Source organism: Oryctolagus cuniculus, chromosome 1, assembly GCF_964237555.1.
Source record: "Oryctolagus cuniculus chromosome 1, mOryCun1.1, whole genome shotgun sequence".
In the NCBI taxonomy this organism is placed as follows: domain Eukaryota; kingdom Metazoa; phylum Chordata; class Mammalia; order Lagomorpha; family Leporidae; genus Oryctolagus; species Oryctolagus cuniculus.
The window spans coordinates 203899529-203925812 of NC_091432.1; the positions used below are offsets into that span (position 1 = coordinate 203899529).

Consider the following 26284-nt stretch of genomic DNA (forward strand, 5'->3'; position numbering starts at 1 on the left):
CTTCTAGAGTTATCTTACCTCCTAAAATATAGTCCTCAACCTTATTAGTATAGACCTATTGTGGTAAAGTTTCTTTGTTTTTAATTGTTAAGAATGTCTGCATTTCAAAAGAAGTTTGATCGTAAAAACATAGTTTTCCTATGTGCACATTCATAGGTAGTTCTTTTTCTGAGATTTTTCAGGATATTATCTTAGTTGCTTTCTGCCATTATTGTTGCTGTTTTTTTTTTTTTTTAAGATTTATTTATTTGAAAGTCAGAGTAACAGAGAGAGAGAGAGGGAGTGATAGAGAGACACAGAGAGAGATCTTCTATCTGCTGGTTCACTCTCTAAATGGCTGCAATGGCCAGAGTTGGGTTGATCGGGAAACAGGAGTCAGGAGCTTCTTCTGATCTGCCATCCAGATGCAGAGGTCCAAGGATTTGAACCATCTTTTACTGTTTTTCCAGGCAATAGCAAAGAGCTGGATCAGAAGTGGAGCAGCCAGGACTAGAACCGGCGCCCATATGGGATGCCAGCACCGCAGGCACTGGCTTTACCTGCATGCCACAATGCAGGCCCCTGTTGTTGCTTTTGAAGTGTCTGTTATTGGTCTCATTGTCATTCCTTTGTAGATGATCATTTTATCTTTTATTTCAGGCTGCTTTTAAATTCTTTTGGCATTCTATAGTTTTATTACAATATATCTAGGTGTTGACTTTAAAAAATCATTTGGTATACATTCTGGTTATTGTATCTCAGTTCTGTAATGTATATAGCTATTATCTTTTTAAAGATTTATTCATTCTAAAAATATTTATTTATTTATTTATATGAAAGAATTACAGAGGGTGTGGGAGCGACAGGGAGAGAGGGATCCTCCATCTGATGGTTCATACCCCAAATAGCCGCAACAGTCAGGACTGGGCCAAGCTGAAGCTAGGAGCCAGGAGCTTCATCCTGGTCTCCCAGGAGGGTAGCAGGGGACCAAACATTTGGGCCATCTTCCACTGCTTTTCCCAGGCCATTAGCAGGAAGCTGGATGGGAAGTGGAACAGCCTGGATATGAACCAACACCCATATGGGATGCAGGTGTCACAGGAAGAGACTTAACCCATTATGCCAAAATGTTGGCCCCTTATTATCTATTTAAACATTGCTTCACCTTCATTGTCTCTACTTTTGCCTTTAGGGTCTTCAGTTATATACATTTTAGTCCTTGTCATTTTATCTTCCTGCTCCCTAACTTCTCTTACAGTCCCACCTCCTTGTCTCTTTCTTAAATTCTAGGTAATCACATCAGATCTATCTTCCAATTTGCCAGGTATTTTTTTTAAGATTTTTATTTATTTATTTGAGAGGTAGGGTTACAATGAGAGGGAAAGAAAGGTCTTCCATCTGCTGATTCACTCCCCAAATGGCCGCAACGGCCGGAGCTGCACTGATCCAAAGCCAGGAGCCAGGAGCTTCTTCCAGTATCCCACACGGGTGCAGGGGCCCAAGGCCTTGGGCCATCTTCTACTGCTTTCCCAGGCCACAGCAGAGAGCTGGATCGGAAGAAGAGCAGCCGGAACTAGAACCAGCGCCCATATGGGATGCCGGCACTGCAGGCGGAGGATTAACCTACTACACCACAGCGCCAGCCCCTGCTAAGGTCTTTTGAATCCAATCTGTTGTTTATCCTAATCACCAATTCTTTAATCTTAGTGTTTCTATTTTTCACTTCTAAAAGTTTTTTTTTTCAAATCTGACTGGTCTTTTTGATCATTTTTCTTCCTTAGTCATCTTTTATTTCATTTTTATTTTCCTACATGTTTCATAGAGAGTTACTTATATTTTTATATGTTAGTTCTAATATCTGAAGTTTCTAGGAAAGAATTCTTTTATCTTTTCTTACTTCCTCACAAATTTGGCCTATTTTTTTCTTATATACACATCTTACTTCTTGGAAGAATCAAGGGGCCTAAAATGCCATCCTGATAAAATTCTACTTTTTTTTTTTTTTGAAATGTTTATGGGTATCTGTCATACCCTTGTTTATACAATAGTCTGACTGTACAGGTAACTGCTGGGTGGCCCTTCAGAGAGTTCTCCAATTTGGGCAAGAAGGCTTGGCTTTGGGTGTGACCTAGTCTGAGTATGAACTTGACCTTAGTTGAGGTCGCTCTTTAGCTGAAGTAGTTCCAGAAACTGACATTGGAATATCTTCTGCTGGTAGAAATAATTCCTTTAGTCTTGAAAGGAAACTAAACAATGCATGATAATGCCTGCTACAAAGATCCAGTAGATTAATGAATAAATGTCATGAACCATCATATTGCAGAGAAGTAAGCTGAATCATCAATAAACATATGATAAAAAAAAACACTCAAGCTTATTTATAAAAGAGCTACAATTTAAAACATTAACAAAAGATTTCTCATTCCCAAAGAGGAAAAGGTGTGGTAAGCTTGATACTACCAAGTGATAAATTTGTGCCAGCATATGGGGAGATAAAAACTTTAACACATTGACATAGGTATGGTAAATTGGCATAGCCATTTGGAGAGCAAATTGACAATACCTAGGTGAAGATGCAGATGTCCTTCAGCCCAGCAATTCTTTGGGTATCTAGCAGAGAAAAATCTTATACATGTATTACAAAGGACATATAAAAGAAACACATTTATCACAGCATTATTTGCAATTGTGAAACCAAAAAAAAATCAGAAATAACCTAGGAGAATGGATAACTAAATTTTGGTTTATTGCCATGGGACTCCATATCCCATTAAGTTGGCAGGTACCAATGCCATCTTACTAGTTAAAGTGATCAGTCTAAGTTCATAACTGATCATAAAGATAGGATTAAGTGTCAAAGAGATCACATAAATAAGAACAGTGTCTGCTAATAATAATTGATAGAATTAAAAAGAAGAGAAAGATCTGACATGGGAAGCGGGGTACACAGCAGATTCATAGAATGACAAATGCCCGAAACAGCACTCTGGCCTCAGAATCAGCCCTTAAGGCATTCAGATCAGGCTAAGAAGCCCATGAAAGGCCGGCGCCGCGGCTCACTAGGCTAATCCTCCGCCTAGCGGCGCCGGCACACCGGGTTCTAGTCCCGGTCGGGGCACCGGATTCTGTCCCGGTTGCCCCTCTTCCAGGCCAGCTCTCTGCTGTGGCCAGGGAGTGCAGTGGAGGATGGCCCAGGTGCTTGGGCCCTGCACCCCATGGGAGACCAGGAAAAGCACCTGGCTCCTGGCTCCTGCCATCAGATCAGCGCGGTGCGCCAGCCGCAGCGCGCTGGCCGCGGCGGCCATTGGAGGGTGAACCAACGGCAAAAGGAAGACCTTTCTCTCTGTCTCTCTCTCTCACTGTCCACTCTGCCTGTCAAAAAAAAAAAAAAAAAGAAAAAATAAAAAGAAGCCCATGAAAGTTTCTCAGGCATGGAAAGCCAAGACACTGTGGCAAAAAATGACCTAAATGAAAGATCTCTGTGAGTGAGATCCCGGTGGAAAGAAGGGGCTATCAAAGAAGGAGGTACCTTTCTCTGAAGGGAGGAGACAACTTCCACTTTGATTATGGCCTTGTCTAAATGAGGTCGGAGTTTGTGAACTCAAGAGGCTTCCATAGCCTTGGCAGCTCATGGTGATTACTAGCCTAGGGTGATTACTGACATCATAAAAAAAAAAGTGTCAATTGTTAAATCAACAACAGGAGTCACTGTGCACTTGCTCCCCATGTAAGACCTCTGTCCTTAATGTGTTGTACTATGAGAATTAATGGTAAAACTAGTCTTCAAACAACACTTTATACTTTGTATGTCTGTGTGGGTGCAAAAACTGTTGAAATCTTTACTTAGTACAGAGTTGATCTTCTGTATATAAAGATAATTAAAAGTGAATCTTAATGAAGAATGGGATGGGAGATGGAGTAGGAAGTGGGATGGTTTGGGGGTAGGAGGGTGGTTATAGTGGGTGGAACTGTTATAATCCAAAAGTTGTACTTTCAAAATTTATGTTTATCAAATAAAAGTTTCTCTTAAAATAATAAAAATAAATAAATAAATTGTGGTTTATTTATATACTTCAACAAATGAACTAGAACCAACATAGATACCCAAAAAGTATAATGTTGAAAGAATTTGCCTAAGGATATACACATATATTACCATAACATAAATATTGAAAACACACATACAAAATCTATATATTTGTTTATGTATGCTTTTATATGTACAAAAGTACAAACCTTACAGCTTTAGCTGAATCCATAACAGATACAAAGGCACATTAGATAAAATGTTGAATTCTTTTTAATCTGGATAGGCAATGTGTGGTGGTTTCGTGTTCTTTTCAGTACTTTTTATAGTTAAATATGAAAATAAATTTTTTAAGAATGTAAACTGAATGCTTTTTTCTGCATTTATCATTTTACTTGTGCTGACAGAGAATATAGAAGTTTTGTATAGTTCAGTTAATACTTATGCTAACTATAATTCATTGAGGATTCCATGTGTGTCTGAAGTCTCTGGTTCCTTAAAAATAGGATGCTGCTCCAACAGAGTCTTTACTGAACTGGCAAGACTATGAGGGTCGGACACCTCTTCACTTCGCAGTTGCTGATGGAAATGTGACAGTGGTTGATGTCTTGACCTCATACGAAAGCTGCAATATAACATCTTATGATAACTTATTTAGAACCCCACTTCACTGGGCAGCTTTATTAGGTAAGTTAGATGTAAAGCAAAAGACCAACAGTAGGAGGAACTCTGAGTGTAGGAAAATTTCTGTGTCTTCTCTTCCCCAGTTGGTTCCCACCTCCTTTTTTAGTTTCTAATTGATACATTGTATTATTTTATAAAATAAACCTTCTATTTTATGCTTATATTTTAGTAATAAGAATTACTTTCTGTTAAATATTGGTTTTAATTTCGACATCCTTTCTTAATTGCTTTTACTATAAATGTAGTAAATAATCATGGACAGTAGGTGAAAGTAACATGATCCCATTTCTCATTCAGTGTCTTTACTTCTGAGGGGAAAGCTTTATTTTTTGTTTGTGCTGATATTTTATTTGATTTTCTGGGGGATCACTTTTGTACATAAAAGAGCATATTTATATTTATGTTATTTGTGTTTCTGTTGGATTTGGGGGGATATTCTAATAGTCGTTGTTTTAGGGTAGATAGGCCTTTTTTCTGCTATTTTGATCCTTATTAGTGTTTTAAGTTTTCTTATTAATATGGGGGATTATTTTTCCTGTTTCCTTTGTTTTATGCTTTTTTGATATATGTACTAGGTGTGATAGTTTCATTTGGGTTTTAATTGCCTAATGCTTTGGGAGGTTTTTAGATTCTATTAGTCATTTATTTTAAATTTATCAAGAACATTTTTAAGCCTGAGTCAGAGTCAAGAGCAAAACTACATGTATTGATTCCCACCTACTTAAGATAAGGAATTTAGCACCCTTTCACATAATACTCTTTTAGTAACTGTTAATATAATCTGAGCTTCTGGTTATCAGCTTGATAATTGTCTCTTTTGAAAGTGATTTTTGTTGTATTCAGTTTTATAATCAGATTTAAAATAATTATTTATACTTAAACGTACAGGTATATGGTTTATTCCTTTCCCTCTGGATTCTGGGCTTGCTTTTCAGATTGGTCTTCACATCACTAAATTGGCTTTTTGTTCCATAAATTCTGCTTTATTTCAGCCACCTGTATATGTATATATTTTAGATTATATTTTTATTTCCTTCCCTCATCCGTATTTCTTTTTATTCTGTCTTGTTTTATTTTTGCCTCCTTCTGTTACCTTTTATTTCAGTCTGTTTTCTTCTTAGGATATTCTGTTTCTGTTTCATAGAAGCCGTCTCTTTTAGCACTTAGTCAACAGTGCCAGTGACCTGAAATGTTCCTCTGGATCCTTCTGTAGTTCATTTTCAGAGGTATGCTCTGTATCTTTATCTTTGATGCTTTTTTTTTTTTTTTTTGCCTGTCCTGTAGTATGTTTTCAGAGAGCTTTTACTAAAATTTTCTCTTTATTCCTGAAATGAGATGTGTTTAGATGAACTCTGTGAGATAGATCCTTTGATCCCACCTTCGTAGATAACTCCATCTTAAACCAAGTCTGTAGAGCCAATAGATGAGTACAATTCCCAAGCAAAATCCTCTTTTCTGCCTGGCTTTCATGCAGCTGTGTCCTTGCTATGCTAATATCGACATCTCTATTGCCTGGTGCCCCAAAGCACTGAAGCAGTAGTAGATGAAATTCATTTCCCTACATATATGATAACCCAATTTGCTCATTCTTGAACTTTTCTACCAGTTCCTCACTGGTGGAGACCACTTCTTCCAGAATGCTCTGCAGAGTGTTGTCCTTATTACTACTTTGTTACACTTTTTTTTCTGGGATTTGAGATCATTGCCTGGATGTTCAAAGACTGAAGGATGGATATTAGAGGGCAGAGGGGATGGTCAGGAGGCCTCAGAAATAAAAGAGATTGTGTTATCACTTGTCCACCTGAATACAGGAGAACAGCCTACAGTTCTGAGCGTTTTGGGCCGTGGACCCTTGAGAACAGGAACAGTAATGGCTAAGATGGCCTGGCTCTGAGACACCTTCCCTTCATTGAGACAGGCAACTTTATAACATGAAGCCAGAGAATGCGGAGGTTATTATACCTACTGTAGTTGTTTCTCAGTCTGGAAATTATCATTAATGCCGTTTCCTTCTTGACTGAAGCATGGAGTTGTTACTGTTGTAGGTTTTCACTTCTGTTATACCTTACGGTGTGCTAGTGAGAGGTTAGAAGGGGCTGCATTGGGAGCTGCTATTCGGAAACCATTTTGGATGCTTCATTATGTGCTAGTCTTCTAAATACATTACAAATTGGTCAAAGTCCTTTGTAGATGGTAACTACTTTCTTTTGTCTCTTCTCAGGCCACGCACAGATTGTTCATCTTCTTTTAGAAAGAAATAAGTCTGGAACTATCCCATCAGACAGCCAAGGTGCAACACCCTTACATTATGCAGCTCAGAGTAACTTTGCTGTAAGTAAAACAGGCAATTCTTTTTTTTTTTGTAATGAAATTTTTAATTTTGTTTTAATTATAGATTTAAATGCAGTTAGAAGAAATAAGATTCCTTTTCCCCTCACCCAGTTTACCCTGATGATAATATCTAGTACAATATCATAAATAAGAAATTAATATTAATGTAATCCACTAATCTTATTCAAATTTCACCAGTTTCACATACACTCATTTGTCTGTATAACAATTATCTTTTTTTTTTTTTTTTTTTGACAGGCAGAGTGGACAGTGAGAGAGAGAGACAGAGAGAAAGGTCTTCCTTTACCGTTGGTTCCCCCTCCAATGGCGACTGCGGCCGGTGCACTGCGGCTGGCGCACTGTGCTGATCCAAAGCCAGGAGCCAGGTGCTTCTCCTGGTCTCCCATGCGGGTGCAGGGCCCAAGCACTTGGGCCATTCTCCACTGCCTTCCCGGGCCACAGCAGAGAGCTGGCCTGGAAGAGGGGCAACCGGGACAGAATCCGGCGCCCCGACTGGGACTAGAACTCGGTGTGCCGGTGCCGCAGGCGGAGGATTAGCCGGCCACCAATTATCTTTTAAAAATTGCTCGTGCTGTTAACTCTGACTTGATCGAAGTGTCAGAATTTTTAGTAACGTTGTATAAAGCTTTTATTTGAATTTTCAATTTGACATTTTATTTTATGCTAAGTAAATATACTTCATATTTTTTTTACTTTTATGACACTAAAGACATCTAGTGTTTAGCAATCTGTAATTGTCTCAAAAGCAGTAAGACAAAGCTGCACTCCTGACTGTGCAGTTTGCTATTTGTATGATATTGTGCAAATTTCTCAACCAGAATCTTAGTTTATTCATATGGAAAATGTGGACAATTATACCTTTTCTTCCATGATTGTTGTAAAGCTTAGAGAAAATTTACAACAATGGCTTACTGTAATTCTTGGCATACAGCAAATATTCAAAATATAAAATGGATTTTAATTATTACTAGCCCAATAATTAGCTATTATACATCTGAAAAATAAAAAATATGAATTACTTCCAAAAATACTGAATACTATTACCAGCCGGTGCCGCAGCTCACTAGGCTAATCCTCCGCCGGCGGCACCGGCACCCTGGGTTCTGTCCTGGATGCTCCTCTTCCAGTCCAGCTCTCTGCTGTGGCCAGGGAGTGCAGTGGAGGATGGCCCAAGTGCTTGGGCCCTGCACCCACATGAGAGAGCAGGAGGAAGTGCCTGGCCCCTGCCTTCGGATCGGCGCAGCGCTCTGGCCATAGCGGCCATTTGTGGGGTGCACCAATGGAAAAGGAAGACCTTTCTCACTGTCTCTCTCTCTCATGGTCTACACTCTACCTGTCAAAAAAAATATACTGAATACTATTAATAATTCTCCTCCTCACAGCCTTTAATAGTTTACAAAACACTTTCTCATCTTTTATTTACTCAACTCATCTAACAACACTGTAATATCAGGGCTCCTTCAACTACCTGATTCCAGTGGTCACTGAGACCCAGAGATTCATCCAAAGAGGTGCTCATTAAAGCAGTCATAATTGATTTTGCTGCCTTCTACAAGTGTGGAAAACCTTGGTTTCATTAAATTATAATGATGCTATCATCAAGCAAGGATAATTCTGTCTTCCTGACCTCTCCAAATGCTCTACCAAATATTTAGATTGCTATTATTTCCACATCATTCTTACTCTAGTATCCAGAACAAAGGTAGCTATAGTTCTTCTTGGCATTCCTAGAAGTTAATTAAAAGCCGGTGCCGTGGCTCAACAGGCTAATCCTCCGCCTAGCGGCGCCAGCACACCGGGTTCTAGTCCCGTTCGGGGCGCCGGATTCTGTCCCGGTTGCCCCTCTTCCAGGCCAGCTCTCTGCTGTGGCCCAGGAGTGCAGTGGAGGATGGTCCAAGTGCTTGGGCCCTGCACCCCATGGGAGACCAGGAGAAGCACCTGGCTCCTGCCTTCGGATCAGCGCGGTGCGCCGGCTGCAGCACACTGGCCGTGGCGGCCATTGGAGGGGGAACCAACGGTAAAGGAAGACCTTTCTCTCTGTCTCTCTCACTACTCTGCCTGTCCAAAAAAAAAAAAAAAAAAGTTAATTAAATTGATCATGTGAGTTTTAACAAGCAGTTTGTCTTCTGTTATTTCCCAACTTCTCAGAAACATACAAAATAGTTTTTTGAGAAGGAGCTCCTTCTTATTACAAATAGATAAAAATATTCACTTGGCTCTGTCCAATCTATAGAAATTAGAACTCAGTCTATAATTTAACACAAGCCTATGAGATACATCATGTTTTCACATTTACATATTTAAAAAACCAACATTCCAAGAGTGGAGATTGACTTATCCATGACCTTAAACCCGAGTCTTAGACTCCAAATTTAACAAATGTACAGATACCAATGATTAAATAACTACATAATGGGAGTAAGAAAGAGTGGGAGAATATTTTGAATGTTTATCTAAAGAAATATTTCCTATGCATAGTCTGCCAATTATAGAGTTGATTTTGATAGTTATGCAAATTCTCTAAGCTCTGTTTTAAGACTCTTGAACTTCTTGGCCTCTATTAGGTCACACTATAATCTTTCTTTGAAAAACAAGAAAAAATTAATCTTCTCTGGAGGCATGCTTGAACATATATGGATCTCTGCATGTAAAGTGTCCAAGAAAACACTTTTTAAAAATTTTATTTATTTGAAAGACAGAGTTAGAGAGAAAAGGAGAGATATAAAGATCTTCCATCCTCTGGTTCACTCCTCAAATGCCCACAACCACCAGAGCTGGCCCAGACCAAATCCAGGAGCCAAGAGCTTCATCTGTCTCTCCCATTTGAGTACAGGGGCCCAAGGACTCAGGCAGTCTTCCACTGCTTTCCCAGGTGCATTAGCAGGGAGCTTGATCAGAAGTGGAACAGCTGGAACTTAAACCACCACCCATCTGGGATGCTGGCATTGCTGGTAGCGGGTTAACTCATTATGCCACAACACCGACCCCAAGAAAACATTTTATTGTTGGTCTTGACATTGAATACTTTTGTATCTTTTGTCACTTCACTTAACAATGACCTGTAAAGTTTTCAAGCTTAATTGAAGATGATCATTTGCAGTTTTAAAAATGTTGGATGATGTTTTCACAGGGTTACAGAGACTAAAACTAATATAGAAGGACAGAGAATTGTTATTGTCAATGGAAATTGTAGCTATTTATAAAAACATAATTTCATTTGATAGGAAAAAAAAGAAAAATGCTTTGCTTCTTAGTGAAAGTCACATATAATAGTGGCTTTGTTAGGTCAGAAGATATTACCCTGTTATCTCAATTTTTAAAAAAAAGTTTTTTTTACAGGAAACAGTTAAAGTGTTTTTAAAACATCCTTCAGTGAAAGATGATTCAGACCTTGAAGGAAGAACATCTTTTATGTGGGCAGCTGGGAAAGGCAGTGATGATGTCCTTAGGACCATGCTGAGTTTAAAATCTGACATTGATATTAATATGGCAGACAAATACGGAGGCACAGGTAAGAAGTGGTGGACGGTTTCAGTTTATTTTCATTCTGGCTGTAAGTCTAGATGGTGATATAAAACTTATAAAGTGGTAACCTGAACTTTTCGTTATTAATCTAATATTGTTTTAGTTTGATCTTCACTTTTTAGGTTTGGGTTTGCCAGGCTATCACTCCAAAGGCTTTATTTCTTCCAAGCATTATAGCTATAATTAGCCTTTGTTTTTACTGAGTAAAAAGTAGTATTTGGTTTAATACCCTGGTCTCCTTAGATATGATTATAGGAACTCTTTTCATCATGTATCTTTATGTAAAAGCATAAATCCATACTTTAAAATTATGCTAATGTAGTATTTATTAATTATATTTTCAAAAATTTATAATTATATTAGAAAGAATACATCCCTCTAAGTGTGTTCTCTTTCACTGTGCTCTTTTCTCAAATTTGACTAACACTACTGCATTCTAATCCTCCCATTGCCATAACTATAGAGGTTTTAAAGCTTCAAGTCAGCCTTGCATCCAGGTCCTTTACGAGATGCTTCTTTTAATCTCTTTTTATAATAAGGGAGCCCTCTAAATATGTATTAGTTATTAAAAGAGATGCACGTTTTTTAGCAACTTAGAGGTCTCTTCTTTGTGCAGTGTATCCTAATTGCAAATCAGAAAGAAAAAAAATCACGCTCCAGTGAAATAATAGGACAGGCTTCTCAGTGTTTTTATTATTTACAGAAACATACTAAAGCCATTTGTCCCTACATATTGTCATAAACAACATCTTTCTTGCCTGCTAAAACTATTGATGCAGCTCTAGAGGGAGATGAGGTGGAGGACTGCTACACTTCTGTCTCCCTTCTAATACCAACACCACAACACCCTTAAAAATTTTTCAGAACAGGATATAGGTAATATCTGTTTTATAATAAAGGCTCTAGCATTCAAAAGTATTTCTTTATCAGAGCTTCACAGCATATCTTAAGTTTCCTACAGAAAATACTGTAGACACATTGATCAGAACAGTTTATGTTTTCTCCAGTTTTAATTAGTATGTAGTCTTCTACTTTTTTGCTTTGTCTTTTGTTCAGCTTTTTCTTGTATTTTAATAAGATATGGGCAAAGGTGGTTGCATTCTCTTGACCAGAAGTGCTTTTTGGATGTGCACAATGGTTATAGTTTAGACATAAATTTCTCACAGCTTCATTAGTTCCTTGGGTTATTTTTCTTTGGGGATTTTATTATATGTCAGAAATGCCTTCTTGTCATTTCTGTTCTGTGAATATGAGCTCCTTTCCTTCATTCTTCTACAGGGTTGTTTTTTCCTTTCCATCTTCCCATTAAGAAGAGACTTTTACCAATAGCAAAGTATGGACATTATTTGGAATCCCGATTCAAACAAATAAACTATTAAAGCCATTAGAGAAGTGTCAGCATTATCTGGATATTTGATTATATTATGGAATTGATGTTAAGACTTTTAGGTATGATAATGACATTGTGGTTATACCAGTGATTAAGCTCTTGTCTCTTATTTTCAAGCTTGTGCTTTAATCCTTTCTTTGCTATGCTAGGCCTAGAGCTGGGCAAATCAGTTTACTTTTCCATTAGGTACCCTCTTGAAGCCTGCCAGTAGGCGACAGTAGAGGAAGACTGGAGGATGGGGTTACATCTTCCTGTATGCTTCCTGTTCTTTTTGTTCCCTGCTCTTATCAGCACCACCTTGGTAATGCTTCTTCAACACAACAGTGACAGTTCAACTCAGTGGCAGTCCAACTTCCTCAGAGACACTAGCAGCAACCAACAGAGCCCCTCCTCAGAGATCTGAGTTTCACTCTGCAAAGCTCCTTTTCTAAATTTTTGGATTTTGATGACTCCATGCTCTTCGTTTTGCTCTCCAAATTGAAGACTTGCAGCTATTTCCTGCATTTACTACCTCTGTGATACCTTAGCGTTCTCTTTTTGCCTTTTCAGTTCTTGACCTACATAGTTAACAATTCTTTAAGTTGAATTTTCTCTGTTAAATATCTAATGTGGTTTCTTTCTCCTGACTGATTGACATAGTGATGTGTTTGGAAAAAAAAGAATCTTTTGTCTTTCAGAGGTACTAAAAGATTTACAGATTTACTAAAATATTCTTCAAAACAGTCAGAAGTGGGAGATCAGCATCAGTTCCTCTGCCAGGCTTTCCCTTACTACCAAATAAAAGTGGTCTCTGAATTGTTCTGCATATCAAAATACATTTATTACTTTACTTAAACCATTCATCATTATCTAATACCTTAGTGATGGGGGGTGTTTTTTGTTTATTTTCTTTTACTGTGTTTTTGTTTTGCTTCTCCTGCTAGAATATAGCCTTATCTATTTGGTTCCCAGCATTATAATAGTACCCAGCCCCCAAAGCATGCATTTTACAGGCATCAGAGGTCTTCTCTATAGATTACCCTTGAAAGGGGTCCTATTCTAGGCTTTATAGAGTCATAATACTTAGAAAGAACTGATCTAGGCCTCTACACTGTAATCATGGCTAATTCAAACCTAAAGAGGAAAGGCATAAGCCAAGTAGAGTAATAGGCTGTCATCTGTATAATGTGAAATTCATATAGCCAAAATTACTCTTTAAAACCCCTTAGGAAAGCACCTTTGCATCTCTCAGGTTTTTTTTCTCCAACGTTAAAACAAATTGGTGTGTCTTAAATTGCACCTATGGAAGTAACTGGCTTGCATTTGGAGACATATATGAAAAAATGCAGCAAGGTATCCATGCTTTTCAGTACTGTGTGGGCACACAGACCAACTGAAGGAACAGCAGATTGACACTTCCATTCACATGACCCCTGAAGCAAGGGTCGGTGGGCAAAATTGCCTGCATCATTTAAATCATTTCAGTTTGATATTTTATTGTTCTCTTGCTCTCCTTGAAGAGGGGATTACAATAAACTAAACAATAACAGAAAAGATTATAATTTCAGACTAACAGGATGGAAAGGAAGAAAACAGAAGAGAAAGGCAGAAGGGATCAAGTGTGAATAGCACAAAGGAGTAGAAAGGAAGGTAGACTCTCTCAAAGTGAAAAATAACTGAAGAATCCTTAAGATTTAGATTGTATTTAGCCCAAATGATGGGGAAATCACAATAGGAAAAGATCCATAGTCGGAATAATAAGAAAGTAAAGTTATTATTAAAGAGTTTTTCACATTCTCTTGCTTTTTAGCTTTACATGCAGCTGCCCTTTCTGGTCACGTCAGCACCGTGAAATTATTATTGGAAAATAATGCTCAAGTAGATGCTACTGATGTCATGAAACATACTCCACTTTTCCGAGCCTGTGAGATGGGACACAAAGATGTGATTCAGACACTTATCAAAGGTTAGTACATAGAGGGCTCTCTAAAGGTAGGAATACTTGCATGCTTTGTCTGAAATAAAGCTTTACATGACAACAGCCATGTGGGTAGAAAGATGAAGGGAAGAGCATACAGCCTGGCCCCAAGAAACTACAGTTCTATTTCTAGATCTACCCATTGGCAGTTGTTTGATTTTGGAAAAATCACTTCACCTACCCAATTCTGTTTCATTTTATGTCAAAAGGGGAGTGATTCTTGTGCTAACCACCTAACAGGCTTATTGTAAAAATCTGAAGTAGACACTGTGGAAACAGGAAACATTTAGATAAAATAAAGCAGTTAAGGGACAGTTACTATTTTTAATTTCTTTTATTTTTGTTAAGTACTATATTAAACATTTCATTATGATTTTGCTTTTCTAGGTGGAGCAAGGGTAGATCTAGTTGACCAAGATGGACATTCACTTCTACATTGGGCAGCACTAGGAGGAAATGCTGATGTTTGCCAGATACTGATAGAAAATAAGATCAATCCCAATGTGCAAGATTATGCGGGAAGAACCCCTTTGCAGTGTGCTGCGTATGGAGGATATATCAACTGCATGGCAGTGCTCATGGAAAATAATGCAGACCCTAACATTCAAGACAAAGAGGTAGACATTCTGGATCTTTTCTGCATCAAGTTTGCTCCAAGATCGTTAGAGTATTTCTTTTTTTTTTTTTTTAAGAAAACTTTTATTTAATGAATACAAATTTCATAAGTATAGCTTTAGGAATATAATGGTTCTTCCCCCCCATACCCGCTCTCCTACCACCACTCCCGTCCCACCTTCTACTCCCTCTCCCATCCCATTCTTTATTAAGATTCATTTTTAATTAACTTTATATACAGAAGACCAGCTCTATACTAAGTAAAGATTTCAACAATTTGCACCCACTCATGCACACACACACACACACACACAAAGTATAAGGTACTATTTGAGAACAAGTTTTGCAGTTAATTCTGATAGCACAACTCATTAAGGACAGAGGTCCTACATGGGGAGTAAGTACACAGTGACTTCTGTTGTTGATTTAGCAATTAACACTCTTATTTATGACATCAATGATCACCTGATGCTGTTGACATGAGCTACCAAGGCTTTGGAATCCTTTTTGAGTTCACAAACTCCATAAGTATTTAGACAGAGCCATAAGCAAAGTGGAAGTTCTCTCCTTCAGAGAAAATTACATCCTTCTTTGATGGCTACTTCTTTCCACTGGATCTCACAGAGATCCTTCATGTAGAACATTTTTGCCACAGTGTCTTGGCTTTCCATACCTGAAATGCTCTCTTGGGCTTTTCAGCCACATAGAAATGCCTTAAGAGCTGATTCTGAGGTCAGAGTGCTGTTTAGGACATTTGTCATTCGATGAATCTGCTGTGTGGACTGCTTCCCATGTTGGAACATTCTCTCCTTTTTAATTCTATCTATTATTATTACCAGACACTTGGTCTTATTTATGTAATCCTTTCGACACTTAATCCTATCTATATGATCAATTACATACTTAATATGATCACTTCAACACGTAAGATGGCATTAGTACTACCCAGTTAATGGGATCTGGAGTCCCATGGCAAGTTTTTGGCTTTACCTTTAGGGGTAAGTTCGTGGGAATGTGCGCCAAATTGTACAGCTCATTCCTCTCTTATTTCCACACTTATTTTTTACTGGGATCTATTTTCAATTGGCTTTATACACTTATGATTAATTATATGTTAAGTAAAGAGTTTACTAATGGTACTAAGTGTAAAAAATAAAAATAATGAAAAATAATAATAAACTGTTCCTCAACAGTCAAGACAAGAGCTGTTCAAGTCATTGCTTCTCATATTGTCAATTTCACTTCTACAGGTTTCCTTTTAGGTGCTCTGTTATCATAGATCAGGGAGAATACAGGGTATTTGTCCCTTTGGGACTGGCTTATTCACTAAGTATGATGTTTTCCAGTTTTATCCATTTTGTTGCAAATGACCGGATTTCTTTTTTTTTTTTTTTTTACTGCTGTGTAGTATTCCATAGAGTACATATCCCCTAATTTCTTTATCCAGGCTTCTGTTGATGGGCATTTAGGTTGATTCCATGTCTTAGCTGTTGTGAATTGAGATGCAATAAACATGGAGGTGCAGATAACTTTTATTTGCTGATTTCATTTCCCTTGGGTAAATTCTGAGGATTGGGATAGCTAGGTCGTATGGTAGGACAATATTAAGATTTCTGGGGTATCTCCATACTGTATTCCATAGTGGTTTTACCAGTTTGCATTCCTACCAACAGTGGATTAGGGTATGTTTTTCCCCACATACTCACCAGCATTTGTTTTTGTTGATTTCTGTATGAAAGCCATTCTAACTGGGGTAAGGTGAAACCTCACTATGGTTTTGATTTGCATTTCCCTGATAGCTAGTTATCCTGATCATCTTTTCATATCTCTACTGGCCATTTAGGTTTCCTCTTTTGAGAAATGTCTGTTTAATGCAGGGTTTCCCCAATGCTCTCTAGTAATTTGATGATATTGGGTCATAGATTTAGGTCTTTAATTCATTTTGAATGGATTTTTGTGTAAGGTGTAAGGTAAGGGTCCTGCTTCATACTTCTGCATGTGGAAATCCAGTTTTCCCAGCATTATTTATGAAGTCACTGTCATTGCTCCAGGGAATGGTTTTAGCTCCTTGCACCCACTCATGCACACACACACACACACACACACACACACACAAAGTATAAGGTACTATTTGAGAACAAGTTTTGCAGTTAATTCTGATAGCACAACTCATTAAGGACAGTTTTCCAAGCACCATTTGTTGGAGAGATTGCCCCTGCTCCACAGATTGGTTTTAGCCACTTGGTAAAATATAAGTTGGTTGTAGATGCTTGGATTGATTTCTGATGTTTCCATTCTGTTCCATTGGTCTATCCATCTATTTTTGTACCAGTTCCAGGCTGTTTTAATTATAAATGTCTTGTAGTATGTCTTAAAATCTGGTATTATGATGGCTCTGGTTTTGTTTTTATTGTATAAGATTGCTTTAGCTATTTGGGTCTCCTGTGCCTCCATTTGAATTTCAGCATCATTTTTTCTAGATCTGAGAATGCCTTTGGCATTTTGATTGGTATTGCATTGAATCTATAAATTGCTTTTGGAAGAATGGACATTTTGGTGATATTGATTATTGATTCTTCAATCCATGAACATGGAAGATTTTTCCATTTTTTTGTGTCTTTTTCTATTTATTTCTTCAAAGTTTTATAATTCTCGTCATAGAGATCTTTGACATCCTTAGTTAAATTTATTCCAAGATATTTGATTTTTTTAGCTATTGTGAATGGGATTGATCTTAGAAGTTCTTTCTCGAAGGGGCCATCAAAGAAGGAGGTGCCTCTCTCTAAAGGGAAGAGAGAACTTCCACTTTGATTATGGCCCTGTCTAAATAAGGTCAGAGTTTGTGGACTCAAGAGGCTTCCATAGCCTTGGCAGCTCACGACAAGAGCCTCGGGTGATTACTGACATCATAAATAAGAGTGTCAGTTGTTAAATCAACAACAGGAGTCACTGTACACTTGCTCCCCATGTAGGACCTCTGTCCTTAATGTGTTGTACTATGAGAATTAACAGTAAAACTTGTCTTCAAACAGTACTTTATACTTTGTGTGTCTGTGTGGGTGCAAAAACTGTTGAAATCTTTACTTAGTATAGAGTTGATCTTCTGTATATAATTAAAAATGAATCTTAATGAAGATTGGGATGGGAGAGGGTGTAGGAGGTGGGATGGTTTGGCCGGGGGAGGGCAGGTATGGGGGAAGAACCACTATAACCTGAAAGTTGTACTTAAGAAATTTATATCTATCAAATAAATAAAAATCTTTTTTAAAAAAGTTCTTTCTCAGCCATGACATTGTCTGTATATACAAAAGCTGTTGCTTTTTGAGTGTTGATTTTATATCCTGCTATTTTACCAAGCTCTTCTATGAGTTTCAGTAGTCTCTTAGTGGAGTCTTTTGGGTCCCCTATATATAGCATCATATCATCTGCAAATAGGGATAGTTTGACTTCATCTTTACCAGTTTGAATCCCTTTGATTTCTTTTTCTTGCCTGATTGCTCTGGCTAAAACTTCCAGGACTATATTGAATAGCAGTGGTGAGTGTGGGCATCCTTGTCTGGTTCCGGATCTCAGTGGTAATGCTTCCAACTTTTCCCCATTCAATAGGATGCTGGCCATGGGTTTGTCATAAATTGCCTTGATTGTGTTGAGGAATGTTCCTTCTATACCCAATTTGCTTAAAGTTTTCATCACAAAAGGGTGTAGTATTTTGACAAATGCTTTATCTGCATCTGTTGAGATAATCGTATGGTTTTTGTTCGGTAGTTTGTTAATGTGGTGTATCACATTGATTTGTGAATGTTAAACCATCCCTGCATTACAGGGATAAAACCCACTTAATCTGGGTGAATGATCTTCCTAATGTGTTGTTTAATTTGATTGGCCAGAATTTTGTTGAGGATTTTTGCATCTATGTTCATCAGGGAAATTGGTCTGTAGTTCTCTTTCTCTGTTGCATCTTTTCCGGGTTTAAGAGTTAAGGTGATGAGAGTATTTCCTTTGTGTAGTAAACTTAAGTAACACAACAATTTACTAAATGAACTGATTACCCATAAATCCATCTGTTAATGGATTTGTACATGTTCTTTTCCAGTCCTTTTCTATATCTCTAGATAATTAGCAGTCATAAAATAGATTGGGAACAATTTTACCACTTTTGTAAAAGATATGTATATGACATATGTATGTATTTGAATATAAACATAATTTTACAAACCATAATTTGTTTGCTTAAAATTATCACCATATTCTCCATTGATATATCTTTTTCATAATCAGTAATGTATAATATTCCAAGTTCTAAGAACTTTTTATGTTTAATAGCTCACTGAGTCCTCATATCATCAACCATAAAATTACTATTATTATTACCATTCTATAGATAAGGACATTGAAGCTCATGTCGTTTGACACTGCAAGAGTAGCCCTGAACAGTTTTAAATTATCATACCTAATGTCAAAATAATCATCTTTCTGAATTTAACCTTTTTTTTAATATTTTTATTTATTTATTTGACAGGTAGAGTTACAGACAGTGAGAGAGAGAGAGAGAGAAAGGTCTTCCTTCCGTTGGTTAACCCTCCAGTGGCCGCCGCGGCCTGCGCGCTGTGACCAGCGCATCGCACTGATCCGAAGCCAGGAGCCAGGTGCTTCTCCTAGTCTCCCTGGCGGGTGCAGGGCCCAAGCACTTGGGCCATCCTCCACTGCACTCCCGGGCCATAGCAGAGAGCTGGCTTGGAAGAGGGGCAACCGGGACAGAAACCGGCACCCCGACCGGGACTAGAACCCTGTGTGCTGGAGCCGCAGGTGGAGGATTAGCCTATTAAGCCACGGCACCGGCCAATGTATAAATTTCTTTCAACTTAGCCAGTATGGATTTTTTTGGTTAATTATTTAATTATTTAATGATATGTGTTTGTTTGCCAAGTCAAAATATATTCCCTGTTCATCCAGCAAATATTTATCAAGATTGTTTCTATATGTAAAAGTAACATAAATGTAATGAAAAATATGTAACATATGATCTTTTTTTTTTTTTTTTTGACAGGCAGAGTGGACAGTGAGAGAGAAAGACAGAGAGAAAGGTCTTCCTTTGCCGTTGGTTCACCCTCCAATGGCCGCCGTGGCCGGCGCGCTGCTGCTGGCGCTCTGCGCTGATCCGATGGCAGGAGCCAGGAGCCAGGTGCTTTTCCTGGTCTCCCATGGGGTGCAGGGCCCAAGCACCTGGGCCATCCTCCACTGCACTCCCTGGCCACAGCAGAGAGCTGGCCTGGAAGAGGGGCAACCGGGACAGAATCCGGCGCCCCGACCGGGACTAGAACCCGGTGTGCCGGCGCTGCTAGGTGGAGGATTAGCCTAGTGAGCCGCGGCGCCGGCAACATATGATCTTTTTGTTTGTTTGACAGGCAGAGTTTAGACAGTGAGAGAGAGAGAGACAGAGGGAAAGGTCTTCTTTTTCCGTTGGTTCACCCCCAAGCGGCTGCTATGGCCAGCGTGCTGCACCAATCTGAAGCCAGGAGCCAGGTACTTCTCCTGGTCTCCCATGCGGGTGCAGGGCCCAAGGACCTGGGCCATCCTCCACTGCACTCCTGGGCCACAGCAGAGAGCTGGACTGGAAGAGGAGCAACTGGGACAGAATCCAGCACCCCAACCGGGACTAGAACCCAGAGTGCTGGTGCCGCAGGCAGAGGATTAGCCTAGTGAGCCGCGGCACCGGACAACATATGGTCTTTGTCCTTGAGTTATTAGAATGCAACTTTTTAAAAAGATTTCTTTATTTGAAAGTTAGAGTGATTACAAGAGAGGGAAAGACAGGAAGAGAGAGAGACAAATAAAGAGAGAGAGATTTTCTTTTTTTTTTAATTTTTTAATTTTTTTTTTGACAGGCAGAGTGGACAGTGAGAGAGAGAGAGAGACAGAGGGAAAGGTCTTCCTTTGCCGTTGGTTCACCCTCCAATGGCCGCCGTGGCTGGCGTACTGCGCTGATCTGATGGCAGGAGCCAGGTACTTATCCTGGTCTCCCAAGGGGTGCAGGGCCCAAGGACTTGGGCCATCCTCCACTGCACTCCCGGGCCACAGCAGAGAGCTGGCCTGGAAGAGGGGCAACCGGGACAGAATCCAGCGCCCCGACCGGGACTAGAACCCGGTGTGCCGGCGCCACAAGGCGGAGGATTAGCCTAGTGAGCCATGGTGCCGGCCAAGAGAGAGATTTTCTATCCACTGGTTCATTCCCCAAATACCTTGTAACAGCCAGGTTGGGTCAGGCTCTCCCATCATGGTCTCCTATATTGATGGTGGATAATCAAATCCTTGAGCTGCCATCTGCTGCCTCCCCAAGATGTGTAGTTATAGGAAGCCGTATCAGAAGCAGGGTAATAAAGACTTGAAGAGGTACTCCAACATAAGGTGAGATGTCCCAAGTAGAGGCTTAACCCACTGTGCAAGAGTGCAACTTTTATCATTTGTAGAACCCTCTATGTTTTGCCAAGTTGCTAGTTTCTTATGTAAGTAGTAAAGAGCTAAGATTCATGTCACAATTACATTTAAGCTGCTTTCCATTCTAATACATTAGATTGTTTTCCAATTCTGCTAGTTTTTTTATGTGTATTATTTGGATTATTGTCTACAGAAATAATAATCCTATCTGTGGATAATAATATTTCGATTTCTTTATTTCCAATTCTTATGACTTTCATTTCTTTATCTTATCTTATTGAACCAGCAGGGACCTCCAATAGAATGCTGTATAGAACTGGTAATAGTTAGCATCCTTAACTCATTTTACCACTGAATATTGTATTTGCTGAGGGTTTCCTTATATGTCTGGTTGCTAAGAGTTTTGTAAAATCATACTCAGGTTTTTGTCAAATACTATTTCCCCATATAGAAACAAGCTATTTTTCCTCTTTTCTGTTAATATGGTAAATTACATTGATTGTTTTCAGATGTTAAGCCATCCTTGCATTCTTGGACTAAAGCCTACTTGACGATGTGTTGTGTAGATTTACTTATTGATAGATTTTATTTTTTAATATTTAAAAATTTTTTGCATTTGTGTTCATGAGAGAGATTGATCTATAATTTTTCTTTCTTGTATTGTACCTTTACAGGTTTTGGTAGCAAGGCACTATTGACCTTATAAAAAGAGTTAAGAAGTAGGCCCTCTTTTTTCTTCTCTGAAAGAATTTTTGTAAGAATTATGTTAACTCTTTAAAAAGTTAAAAGAATTTTCTGTTGAAGTCTTCTGGTATTGTGGTTTTCTTTGCGTAAATATTGTTAAGAATTGGTTAAGCTCCATTAATAGTTAAAGATTATTCAAATTTTCTAATTTTTATCTCAGTTTTTGTAAGTTACATTTTTTGGAGAATTCATTCTGTTATTCAAACTATCAAATGTATTTGCATAAAGTTAGTCATATATTTATCATTTTATGTATGTAGAAAATATAGTGATTTTCTCTCATTTATTACATGTGATGGTAATGTATGTTTTCTCTCTTAAAAATTTTTTCCATATTGCTTATTCAGCTTTTAAAACATTTCCTTCTGTCTTTGTTGGTTTTCTACATTTTGAGTTTGTTTACTTTGTCATTGGCGTTTGAGCTTATCTTTAGTATTTCTTGCCATCTACTTTCCTTGGGTTTGATTTAATGTTTTTTTTTTTAAAGATTTCTTTTGAGCCGGCGCCGTGGCTCACTTGGTTAATCCTCCACCTGCGGCGCTGACATCCCATATGGCCTCCGGTTCTAGTCCCGGCTGCTCTTCTTCCAGTCCAGCTCTCTACTGTGGGCGGGGAGGGCAGTGGAGGATGGCCCAAGTGCTTGGGCCCCTGCACCTGCATGGGAGACCAGGAAGAAGCACCTGGCTCCTGGCTTCAGATCGGCGCAGCGCCGGCTGTGGCGGCCACTTGGGGAGTGAACCAACAGAAGGAAGAGCTTTCTCTCTGTCTCTCTCTCTCTCACTGTTTAACTCTGCCTGGGGTGCAGGGCCCAAGCACTTGGCCCCTCCTCCACTGCCCTCCCGGGCCATAGCAGAGAGCTGGTCTGGAAGAGGGGCAACCAGGACAGAATCTGGCACCCCGACCGGGACTAGAACCTGGTGTGCCGGTGCCGCTAGGTGGAGGATTAGCCTATTGAGCCGTGGCGCCGGCTTAGTGAAAGTTTAAATCTTGATTTTTTTCAGTGTTGTTTTCTTTATAAGTGCAACTTTATCTGTGTCCTATAAATTTGGTTAAGTTGTACCTTCACTGTCATCCAGTTCAAATATTTTCTAATTCATATTTTGTTTTATTATCTGACTTATAGTTTATTTAGAAGTATGTTATTTAACTTCTAGGCAGTTGGGAATTCTCTATTATTGTTTTTGAATTAATTATATGAATGTCCTAATGTTGCTATAACTATCACAAAATGAGTAGCTTAACATAACACAAATTTATTACTTATTGTTCTACATGTCAGGAGTACAAAATGTGTCTCACTGGGCTAAGAAGTCAAGATATGAGCAGTGCTACATTTCTTTTGGAGACTATACATTTCTTGACTTTTCCAGCGTCTAGAGGCTACCTGCATTCCTTGGCTCATGTTCCCATTCCTTCATCTTCAAAGCTGTCAATGGCTGGTTGAGACTTTCTCATTTTGTATCACTCTGACACCCACCCTCTTACCTCCTTCTTTTCCTTATAAAGACCACTGTGATTGTATCAGGCCTCCGTAGATATTTGAGAATAATCTTCCCATCTCAAAGTCTGTAGATTAGCAACCTTAATTCTGTCTACGATTCTCTCTTTGTATGTACATATTCACAGGTCCCAGGGATCCCATGTGGACATCTTTGTTGGGGAACATTAGTCTTTATGGCTCAGCATATGATTGATTTTGGCAAGTGATCTATGTATATTTGAAAAGAGTAATAATTCTGTCATTATTGAATACAATGTTGTACTTACCACTTAGGGAAAATTCTTAAATTGTGTTGTCTAGGTCTTCTGTATCTTCACTGCTCTTTTTTCTGTCTGTTCTTTAATTTGTTATGAAAGATGTGTTGAAACATCCCACTATGATTATGGATTTAACTATCTCCCACTTTGCCAGTTTTTGTCCTGTATGATTAGAAGCTGTGTTCTTGATGGATAGAGACTGTAATATCTTCCTCTTTGACTTCTTTAACAAATATCCCTCTTTATCATTCATGACATTAAAATTTTTTAATTTAGTCATTAAAATTCAATGACTATTCTATAGAATTTTACTCAGCTCAGATTTACCTTTTTTTTAATTTTTTTTTTTTTTTTGACAGGCAGAGTGGACAGTGAGAGAGAGAGACAGAGAGAAAGGTCTTCCTTTGCTGTTGGTTCACCCTCCAATGGCTGGCGCGGCCGGCGCGCTGCGGCCGGCGTACCGCGCCGATCTGATGGCAGGAGCCAGGTACTTCTCCTGGTCTCCCATGGGGTGCAGGGCCCAAGCACTTGGGCCATCCTCCACTGCACTCCCTGGCCACAGCAGAGAGCTGGCCTGGAAGAGGGGCAACCGGGACAGAATCCAGCGCCCCGACCGGGACTAGAACCCGGTGTGCCGGCGCCACAAGGCGGAGGATTAGCCTACTGAGCCGCGGCACCGGCCTCAGATTTACCTTATATTTCCCCATATTGGAATCAGGTTTCATATTTTTTATTGAAATGTTACATAAGTGATACTGAACCTTTCTCAGTTATCACCTCTAGTGGCATATGATACCCCTTAGCATAATGTTAATTATGATCAGTTGGTTAAGGTGCCATTAGTTTTTTCCACTATGTACTTATCCCTTTTTGTAAGTAAGCCATTTGGATAGAGAATTACTTGTATTTTTGAGTTAGCATAAATGACCACATGTCTAAGTATACTTACTCCTGGTGTATTTGTCTTCTGTTCATGCTTACAGGGAAGAACAGCTTTGCACTGGTCCTGTAACAACGGATACCTTGATGCCATTAAATTACTGCTAGACTTTGCTGCTTTCCCTAATCAGATGGAAAACAATGAAGAGAGGTAAGCTGTTGATTTGAGAAAAATAAAAAAGACCATACTGTTCATCTAACTTCCCTTATGCCAGATTTTTAAAATCTCAAATCTAGATATCAGCTCAGAAATAATAAATGCACTCATAAGGAAACTTTACTCTAAGAAATACAGAACCAAAAGAAAAGAGCAAAAGTTCTGCGCAGTTGGATTTATAATGACCGAATTTTATAGCTATTCAGAACTTTAGGTATTTGAGTTAGCTCATATTTTGCAGATTAGATAACTTGATTCACCTTCTGGCTTATGGCTGATATAGGGACATTGAAGTCCTGATTGACCTGGACCAGGAATTCTGTTAGGTCAACAGAACATGTGAAACATTCAGGTGATTCTCTGGATGCAGATGATGCTATTAGTGGACACCGAAGTGCTACCATGTAGCAGGAAAACATACAAAGACACTAAGATGAAGTTCAGGGTTTAATCTAAATGTAAGTGTCTGGAATAAGATCCACACAAGTTTTTCCGGGTTGCTGCTCAAGGACCCACGCCCAACAAAAAGAACCAGGCACAGTGTGAACTGTAAACAAAGGAAATTCTTAGTAGTCTTGGATGTAGGAAGGTGCTAGTGAAGGTTCTGGTAATTTGGAGGTAACAACTAAGTTTGTTACTTCCATTCCAGAGCTCCCTCAAGCCCAGGTCTGTGCATTAGTGTCCTTGTTCATGGATGCCCTCACCAAAGTGACCCCTGCTGTTACACCAACACCATTCTCCTAGCCACCTGCAGTTCTTTCTTTCTGTTGGTGAATGAGAAATGTGATAGAGAATGAGGGACTTTTCTAGGCCAGCTGTCTCAGAAGAAATGCATTCTTCCTTTCTAGAACTGACCCCCTTCTCACTTCTTTCAGAACCTTTCCTCATTCCTGGGATTACTGAAATTATCACCCTTAGAAGCTGTATATAAATATAAGATAGATATTACAAATTAGTGATGATTTGTTTCTATTTTATTTTTATGTATTTATTTATTTGAGAGGTTGAGTTACAGACAATGAGAGAGAGAGACAGAGAGAAAGGTCTTCCTTCCATTGGTTCACTCCCCAGATAGCCACAAGGGATAGAGCTGTGCCGATCCAAAGCCAGGAGCCAGGAGCTTCTTCTGGGTCTCCCACGTGGGTGCAGGGGCCCAAGCACTTGGGTCATCTTCTACTGCTTTCCCAGCCCCAGCAGAGAGTTGGATCAGAAGTGGAGCAGCCGGGACTAGAACCAGCAGCCATATGGGATTCCGGCACCTCAGGCAGAGGATTAACTTATACCAGCATGATGATTTGTTTCTGTAAGAACTTATCTTCTGGGGCTGGCACTGTGATGCAGCAGGTTAAAACCTCAGCCTGCTTTTCTCTGTAACTTTGTCTTTCAAATAACTGAAAAATAATTCTTTTTAAAAAAGATCTTATCCTTTATAATACCATTTACTACCTGACTGCTTTTTAAAAAAATTTTTTTTTATTTATTTGAAAGCATTACAGAGAGACAGAGACAGAGACAAAGACAGAGATGGAAGCTCTTCCATCTACTGGTAAACTCCCCAAATGGCAGCAATGGCCATACCAGAGCTTCTTCCAGATCTCCCAAGTGGGTGCAGGGGCCCAAGCACTTGGGCCATCCTCTGCTATTTTCCCAGGCACATTATCAGGGATCTGGATGGGAAATGGAGCAACTGGGACTGGAGCCTGTGTGGAATGTCAGCAGTGC

The 26284-nt window shown here is 39.0% G+C and overlaps 1 protein-coding gene across 8 annotated transcripts in view; it reads left to right on the forward strand.

The window, feature by feature from the left end:
• INVS (inversin) overlaps window positions 1–26284 on the forward strand; it is a 181354-nt gene that overhangs the window by 109482 nt on the left and 45588 nt on the right. For 6 of the 8 annotated variants that reach the window (XR_011381216.1, XM_002708147.5, XM_051856218.2 and 3 more), the window contains 6 exons: window positions 4513–4693; window positions 6912–7021; window positions 10382–10553; window positions 13747–13902; window positions 14302–14531; window positions 24450–24556. Coding sequence is in view for 7 of the 8 variants with exons in the window: in XM_002708147.5 (XP_002708193.2) it covers window positions 4513–4693; window positions 6912–7021; window positions 10382–10553; window positions 13747–13902; window positions 14302–14531; window positions 24450–24556 (956 nt within the window). In the remaining variant the exon portion in view is untranslated. Of the gene's footprint in view, window positions 1–4512; window positions 4694–5834; window positions 5917–6911; window positions 7022–10381; window positions 10554–13746; window positions 13903–14301; window positions 14532–24449; window positions 24557–26284 lie in introns of those variants that run through there. The other 2 variants (XM_070054882.1, XM_017349251.3) reach the window with 2 other exon arrangements.